This window comes from Falco naumanni, chromosome 7 (genome assembly GCF_017639655.2).
Source record: "Falco naumanni isolate bFalNau1 chromosome 7, bFalNau1.pat, whole genome shotgun sequence".
In the NCBI taxonomy this organism is placed as follows: Eukaryota; Metazoa; Chordata; class Aves; order Falconiformes; family Falconidae; genus Falco; species Falco naumanni.
In genome coordinates, this window is record NC_054060.1 from 49,816,529 (window position 1) to 49,825,792 (window position 9,264).

General features: G+C 42.2%; 1 protein-coding gene across 3 annotated transcripts in view; it reads right to left on the reverse strand.

Annotated features, from left to right (window-relative positions):
- Positions 1-9,226, reverse strand: part of UBR1 (ubiquitin protein ligase E3 component n-recognin 1) — a 73,915-nt gene extending 64,689 nt beyond the window's left edge. For all 3 annotated transcript variants that reach the window (XM_040599920.1, XM_040599921.1, XM_040599919.1), the window contains exon 1: positions 9,093-9,226. In XM_040599920.1, coding sequence (XP_040455854.1) covers positions 9,093-9,173 — 81 coding nt within the window. In that variant the 5' untranslated portion in view covers positions 9,174-9,226. The remainder of the gene's footprint in view (positions 1-9,092) is intronic.
- Positions 9,227-9,264: the final 38 nt, after the last annotated feature.

Here is a 9,264-nt window from a genome sequence, read left to right on the forward strand (position 1 = left end):
CAGAGCGCATCATAGCTTTAAGAAACACAAGGCTGAGCTTTCCTTAAAATCTGCCAGAAGCGTAGAATGGGTTCTCATACAGTCTAATTCACAAACATTTCAAGCATTCCTGTGCAAAGCTTTTAATTCTATTTAAATGCTGTTCAGAGGAGGGATGACAGGACATAGGGAACGAGAGGGAAGAAGGGAAGAGAGAAAACTTTCTCAAGCAGGCTGGCTGTCTTCTGGTAAACACACTAAATTACATCTCCAACCTATACGCTACCCAGGAAATACCCATTATATTCACAAGAAGAATATTCTTTTTCTTATTTCTAAAAGCTGCCCGAGGCTAAACTTCAGATCTATCCCATACCCTCTGTGTCTCCTAGAAGTAATTTATTCCTTGCATCAAAATCTGTTTGGTATGCTATATTCTACTGTATAAAACTAGGCACAAACCCATGAAAAAATACAGAAGCTGCCAAATAAAGCACACCCCTAAGCTCAGATTGACTGTCCAATGCTAGCTTGGTCCCTTTGCACACATATACTGACACTCAGGTTTGAATACTTTGATGAACACTCCTTTACCTAAGCACACATCTGTCAAGTCCTTAGTTGCTACAGATACAAAAAACCATAAAAAATTAAATTGTTAGTTTTCCTTTACTGATCATATACTGACTGGTGAAGAGGAAATAAATTACTGTATCATCATCAACTGGTCATTGATGACCATCGATGAAGTTCCAACCATCCTATGCACAGGATAGGCTGGGAGTCTAGAAAAGCCCAGGAGCTGTACAAGACAGCTGCAAGTACAGACAGGGGGCTTGCACTGCAGCTTTCAGCCCAGCGCTGGCACAGGCTGCCCCAAGAGGCTGTGGAGGTGTCGTCCTTGGACATACTCAAAAGCCAACGGGACACGGACCTGGGCAACTTGTTCTAGATGACCCTGCTTGAGCAGGGAGTTTGGACAGGATGACCTCCAGAGGTCCCTTCCAGCCCTAAACATTCTGTGATTCAAATGCCTTCACCAAGGGAAATACTGTTTCTTTCTCAATCCCTATTAAAATTCCAATTTCTTCTACAAGTAAGCCCCACAGAAAAGTAATTTTCCAAATGTGACTCCATTCAAGAATAAATCTGAAATAGGTACTGAAAGAGGCAGAGGTCATAAGGTAACACAATTAAGATAAAAACATTATCACGTAACTAAAATGCTACCATTGACTGGCTCTCCACAGCCCCCCAGTGCTCACAGCCCAGTACACTGTAACAGAGCAAAGTCCAGACAAAGCAGACCTGAACACGCTCCGCTCCAACTGCCATTATTCCACTGCAAAGTATTTTTAGGCTGCAAACCGAAAATTACCGAATTTAGAAAAAATATCACCTCCACATACATTTGGAGTAAATTAAGGCTTCACCTCAAATTTGAATTCTGAAATTTCTCAGCTTTTGAGTATCTATATTGGCAATCTTAGTAATGTTCTTTTAATTGGATTTTTGGTCATTTTCTCATTTTTATTAAAAGTTAACTGAAGAATGACCATACAGACATACACATGGTCCAGAAATAAAACCGCCACAATGACCAGTGAGCTGAGGGAGTAATCACAGCAGCAGCACACCACCACCCGTGCTGCCGAGGGAGCAACATCCACCCCATGTCGGTGGGCATTGCCAGGCATCTAAAACGACAGGCAAAAGTGACACTTGGGAAACTGACACTAGTGAAGAGCATGCATCAAAGACACGTATTGCCTCTTTTCTTTTACATTTAGTATCTCTAACCTTCTCCAGCCCCACCTCTTTTCCTCCTTTAATCACAGATTCCTGTCACATTCTCCTTTTTTTAAGATTACAATAATTCTCAAACTACACGAAGGGAATGAAGAGGAGCTGTAAAGCTACGTTTCTCAAGCATAAGCAGTTTTGTCAAAAGAGCAGAGACAGCAACCATTCTGTCCCAACCATTTGATTTGTTACGTATAACAAAAGCAGTAGTCTGTAATCTTTAAGAGCGGTACCTTGCAATACCACTTAAGAAAGATCAGGAGATAGTCTCTTATCTTGCATGGAAACGTGTGTTTCTTTGTGGGATCAGACTACCAATATTCCTTCTCATGTGTAAGCATGCCCAGATCATCCCAAGTCAATTCCAACCAAACACACAGGTTTCTACTACACCTAAGAAGACAGCGTATAAGCTTTTTCCAAACCCTTTAAACAAGCATCACATCAGAAAAGGTCAGAGAAGATGAAGAATATTTCCCCACAAATCCTACTATGAAAAAACCAAAATATCTGTCACATATATCCAATGTATCTATATCCAATTTTGTCATTCACATATGCATTCATTTGTGAATACTGCAAATAATAATAGGAATGAGAGCTAAGTAAAGCATATAAAGAAAAAGAAAAGTGAACAAACTCTTTCAATTCCCTTCTCACTTATAGATCAAGCATCAAATGAGATTTCTTACCACTGTGACAGAATTTCTTTATCATTGCAACAGGTTTATTACATACATTAATTCAGTAGCCACCACCTTCCATGACAAGTTTTTGATTTACATTCTAAGCACAGCTCTGTCTGAATTCTGAAGTCTTTTCAAACTAACACTTTGTATTAGGCAATATTATAAAAGGCAGCTCTACTTCAACTGCACTGATTAACACACTGATCTTTTAGTGCAAATGGGACCATATAAATTTTTCTATATCTAAAAATATAGTTTTGATGCAATCAGTGACAAGAAGGAATATTAATATTTATACACATTAAATAACAAATTATGAAGGAATAGGCACTGCCAGCAGCACAAACTAAAACCTTTATCTGGCCCAATATTCCAATTTAAAGTAGTAGTAAAAAAAACCACTTTGAAGTTTGTACATGACACAAATCTGTCAAGCACGAGATGGCAATACCAGCTGCCTGTCAAAACAGCAGATAGAAGCAGGGTTTTAGAAGTAAATACATAAAATGCTGGGGACACAACTGATTTCAAGCAGGTGCCATTCAACAAATACCAAATCCAAAAGGCTGCTTTGCTCCAATGCACCTTTGCTCTAATGTTACTAGTTAATCAGAGATTAGCAGGACAACAGATCACAGAAAATTTTTATTCTGATATTATCTATGCAATTGAGCAACTATAAAAGACATTTTAAAAGGATAACCACAGAGTAGTTCTTTGGTAACTATACAGAACACTTAAAAATTCTTTAGAAAGCAAACTCCAAAAGATTCTTGAACTAACATTTCCATATAAAGTTCTGCTTTTAAATTTTTAGTTCAATTTTCCCTTCTGCTTAATTTGGTTTAAAAATATCAGTTTTCTAATGCACTGAAAATAAGATCCAACTGCAGTACAGAACACCTAGGCATTATTTTTAGTAAAAGTAACAAGGAGATAAGGCAATCTATTTCAACCTCAAAGATTTATATTCCCCAAAGAAGAGGTTTCAGAAATCAGCACTAGAAATTAATTAGCATATTTGCTCTTCCCTGCCATAAATCAAAATGATTTTTTCAGGAGCATAAATTTTACTATCTCAGGAAGGGCACAGTTCAGGGAGTTAAAATGGAAACTCCTCTAGTTTTTGTCACAGAAGCACTATGTAGGTGTTCATGATGTGTTTCACATTCTCTAACAAAATAAAGCTAATGTTTTAGTGGAGAATCTAAGCTAATCTAAAAAAAAATTACCATTTAGAACTCAATCATGAAATACCTGTTCTCTGACAGGTCAGTCACATGGCTCCTTCATATAACATGGCTGGGAACCAGCCATATGCCAAAATTCAGTCTGCTCTGGATATCTGTAATTACACCGAAAGTAGCAAGTTTGTTTTCAAAAGTTATTTTCTATTGGCAAAACATGGGTAACATTCAAGACTGCCTAACATTGTCCTAACAAAACATCAACTCTGACCTGAAGACATGAAAGAACTGTTTGATCTCTACATTCATTTAAACTTTGGCCCCTAAGTCAAAGCAGGGTGCCAATTCATGTTAAAAGATGCTTTAATGATGCAGGTGTTTGCCCAATGGGAATGAGACTCGTAACAGCAGCGCAGACAACTAAAGCTTTGACTACAGTAGAAATCTACCTTGATTCCAGTAGTCTCCAACAACTGCCAAATTAGCTGAACCAGAGCAAACCAGTGACAATCAGAGAAGCAAAAGTAACCACCAACACCACTGGTTACTCTTTCGGCTGCTGGACAGCTGGAACTAATGTCGGCTTCAGGGTAAACAACACCAGAGCAAGGTTGTTCAAACTTTTTGAAACCATGGGGTCAGACGTCAGTTTTAAATCACAGTCACCTCCAAAACACAAGAGTGCAGCTTCAGTTTATGAGGGTAAGTGCCTGAATGCAATCAGGTGCCCAAGGAGACACCTTAAGTAAAAGCATAGCCCATAGTTCTCTCCCTACCATGCTGAAGGTATCTCTATCATACTGTCTACCAACTAGGCACTCTAGTCTAAATATGCTACAAAATTAGCAGGATACTATTAAGTAGGTTCAACAGGCAAAACAAAGTAGCCAGAAATTCTAGAATTAATTCCCAAGTCTTCAAGGCACTGCAATCTAAACACCTTTCATGTTCCAAAATTTTTGGTCAAACAAGCATAAGGTAGACAGCAATGTACCATTAACAGTGGAAACAGGATTTCAGTATCACGCAATTAAACAAAACGTTGTGCAAAATACATTGGGGGGGAGCTATTCTCCCTAGAAAAATAACAACATTATCATCTTTGCAGAATTATTTGTAGTCTTTGAGATTTTAAAATCAAACTTTTTCTTAAAGTTCTGACTATTCAACAGATCCTTTTTGTTTCCAGAGGAACAAAAGAAAGAATCTGATTCTCTCATTGTCTGATCCTTAACATCTATTCCATGTTCTCCTACCCTTGAATATCTATCAAATTTCTTCACAGCACGCTGCACTTCAGAAATGGCAACTACAGTTGATATTTATAAAGTAGTAATTAATGAATTTGGTACAGTTATGTTTGGGGAAAACAAAAAACCCACTACGTTTTTGTATTAATTCCTGCATACTCCAACTTGTCTTACAACCACCCAATTTTCCAATTACCATTAATTTTAAGATCCATCGTATTCATAGTCTAATTCTGCAAAAATGGATGTGTAATAAAATTCAGGTACATCTATCTGTATTTAGCACTCACTCAGCATCTCCCAAATGCTTTCCCCTGTACACCAAAACCAGCCTGTTTTTCCCTTGATTGTCTACTGCTCTGGGATCTAGGAACCACCTAAACTGCTGCATGCTATCAGGGACATCCACTTGCAGCTACATTCTCCTGGAGTCACGTACCTCTTGCAGCACTGTAACAGTATTATAGCAGAATTACAGCAACCAAAATTTGTGTGCTTTATGCAGACCTGAGCAAAGATACCTTCAAAATGACAGTTTACTCCTGCACTAACCAAAGCTTACAAAGCAACAAAAATTACCAAGACTTATGAGTAAACATGAAAGCAGACGAGGAAGGAGAAGACACAGCACTGCCCAATGCCGTTGACAAAATAAAAGCATTTTGGTAGTGCTAAATAGTAAGGACGCAAGCAGGCAATGCTCAAGTTACCTGTTGCAACTTCACAGACTCCACTTCTTGGACACCAATACAAGTGCACAGAATACACTGTTCTGCTAATACACTGCACTATTCTAAAACCAGCGGCTTTGACTATATGCTGTTTAGGACTTATTTACACAAAAGAACATGCTGGTTTACCTAAAGTTTTAAACTAATTTATCTTAACATAATCTGATATAAAATTATGTGGACTATCATCTGGTCTAACCAGGTTAATTCAGTTTAGGAGAGATTAGATTTAAAACTGGCAGAAGTCACTGCAACTCCAAAATAAGATGCCTGGCTCCAATTTCATTAATCTCAACAAATAACCTGTATATGAGTATCCTCTCCATATTACTACTTGATTACAATACAACTACAGAAGCAAGGCTCCTCATGTGCATTTCTTCAACTATGTAATAGCATTGAATGACACACAACACAAGATCTGAAATACTTTAGAATACACAAGTACCTGCATCGTTTTGCTTTCTGAGATTAAAAAAAAAATCAAAATTTTCCTGCCTTTAAAGGCAATTTCCTCATTATGAAGCTCTTCTCTTCTTAAACACCAGTACCCCACTTACATCTATACATTTTTATAGACATACTGACTGATGACAAGACAGTAATTCTGAAAAAAATCCCTTTTCCTCACAGTTATAAAGGAGAAGGTACATATATGTCAAAATTTGAAGATCTAGTATAAACTAAAATCTTTGAAATGTTTTAATATCTAAACCTTGCTCGCATATTCCAGATACCAGCCAGCAAAGCAGGCAGAAGTCAAACTGGAATTTGTTTAGAATACAGATGGACAACCAACTAAAGGGATGGATCCAGCCTGCTAAGCAGGCTTTTATTAGGCCACCAGTAATGCCTGCTAGCCAACTACTAGACAAGCCAAGTCCAGCCCACCAATCAGCCAAGCAAACTTAAGATGCCATTGGGAAAGAAAGAAAGTAAAAGTTTGGTAGACAGAGTCTATTACTAGGTCAGTGGCAGTACACCCCAAATTCAGCCCTCCCTCTCTCAGGGCGGTTCAGCTCAGGAAGCATACAGCCACTACAGTAAGTGGAGGGCAGAGCCAGGACATGACTTCAACTAATACAGTGAAACGCCAACTCAGGTATTTCCAACTGCAGTCATTGAACTCAAAGAGCTGGAGTTCAGCGCACAGAAGAAACCACCAAGTTGGACTGCGTGCTGAAAGGTTTACTACCCAAATCATCACCATCCATTTCAGAATCAGTGCTGCTCCTGCAGAATCATTCAGGTAATCCTGCATCATGCAGCCAGCACTCTAAGAAGGTTTACTAGTCACGGTGTGGTACTGCACAGCACCCAAAGCCAGAGATGGAAAGTGAGAGTCAGTCTCACTGGGCTGACACCGAGACAGATTTGACAAGTTCACCAACGCCAAATCTCACTCCATTCAGTCAGTTGTTTCTGCTCCACAGTCCCTCAACTTCCCGATTCCAGCACCACAGTGAAAGAACATTCAGACCAGCTGCGCACAGTGAAAACATAAGGCAATCAGGATGTGTTAGTTCCACCTAACTAGTACCATCTTTACTACAACAACAAATTGGGAGTACTGCTTCCAGGTTACAGCTCTCTGGCATCAGTATAGCTAGGTTTGCAACCTGACTTCATGAATGCTATCGGACACCACCTAAGCCCAGACCCCTAGCTCCCCTTCTCCCTTGATGTAATACACTCACCTCATACTCCCTATGAAAATTTCTGCAGTTTGCTTGGGTATATGGCAGACAATGCCGCCTGGGCGGCCACCCGCCTGTCCTGGAATAATGATAATTTTGGCACAGAGATTCTCAATTGGCTGAAACCACATAAAAATTAAGACAACTTAGTGGATCAGTATCAACTTTAAGCACCTGAAGATCTCTTCGACATCTTCCCCTATGTTTTTCACAATATGACTATTATCAGTTTAATGGGTTGCCTGGGCTAACTCAGCTTCTTATGTCCCCAAATAATGAAAGGCTGATCACATTGCTTTGCTGCCAATTGCAACTATTATTCTCAGTGCCTCTGACCCTAGACATGGCTCTCAAAGCTTAGGAAGTTGCCTGACTCAGGTTGCATTTTTTGACGCTATAAAGCAATCGAATTACGTTTTCACGAGTTTAAAATTAAATCATTTGCAATACAGAAAGAAAAGCCACACATAGGTCTGCTACTGCCACAGAATTATACTTCACTTTAGAAGTGCCTCTGTAGTCGCAGACTGCAACCTCATGATTTGTATACACTCTTATAATTCTGAGAGGAAAGGTACAGTGAATAAAGTTGCTGGCTTAACAGTGCAACCTGTGAGAAAAGATCTATGAGTAAACATTTTCCTATTTATATCCCCCTATTTTTTTTAGTGGTGCGCAGGCTTGCCAGTGCTTGACTTTTAAACATCCATAGTCAAAGAGCTTCAAAACCATGCTATGCATTCAGGTTCTAACAGGAAAACATAACATAAAATGTAAGGTTTCTGAAACACATTCAGGCTCCCTCTCTTAAACTGACAGCCTCTGGGTTTTAAACTCCTCCAGCAAAAGTGCTTGCAGCATAGCAATTACTTTACAAGGCTGTGAAGGAAAGCACAGCAGGCCCTTATCTACCACCACCGGACAGATGCAACACCAAGATGTGTTCAGTGAAGGACTGTTAAATCCATAGACGATTAAAGGAATTCACAGAAAAGAAAAAGAGAGGGTAACTCTGTTCAGCAAACAAGCAACCGTCTCCATCTACATCCTTTCTAAACTCCATTATTTGTGGCTTCATTCACACTCCGTAAAACAATAATTCGTTAGCCTTCAGTCTTCCCCCCCCCCCCCCCGGTAAAATCACGTTTAATTAAGAAACGTAAGGTCAGAAAAAGGATCAAAGATGCATGTATATGCTATAAGGTTTTAAGGGCGCAGGGCTTGCTTAAGTTTGATCTCGTTTAATAACGTAGAGGTCAAACGAAGACACGGCACAGGGGGTAGGTGACGCTGCGGGGAGCTGGCGACCAGCCGCGTCCCCCCGGGCCGCCGGGCAGCGGCTCGCCGGGCTGAAGGCAGGACCCGCTCCCCACGCACAGACGACCGGTGCCGGGGGCAGCCCACGCCGCCGGGGCCAGGGGCGGGCAGCGGCCGGGTGCGCGGCCGGGCCCCGCCGGGGAGCAGCGAGCGGGCCGCCCGCCCTCGGCCCCGGTCGTACCGGCCCCACGGCGCGCGGCCGCGTCTCGGTGGGTGCCGCCGCCAACAGCGAGCGCACAACGGCGCGTGGCGGTACAGCAGCCCCGCCAAAGAGGAGGCGGCGGCCCCGGCCCCACCGGCTCCCTCCGCCGCCAGCGGCGGGGCGCCCTGCGGCCGGAAAAGCTCGCCCGGGCGGCGGGGTCGCGGCGCGGGCAGCCCACAGGCAGCCCCCGAGCGAGGGCAGAGGGAACCGCGCCGCCGCGCCGGGCTACAGCCTCACCATGGCTCGCTCCTGGGGCTGCACGGGGAGCCAGCCACCCGCTGCTCCCGCTCGAGGCCCTCCGTCAGCTCCGTCCGCCATTTTGAGAGCGAGGGACGCAGCCGGCGACGACGTCACCGCCCGGAAGGAGCCGCCGCCGTCACCCGGCCGCGGCGCCGCGCCGCCTCCTCAG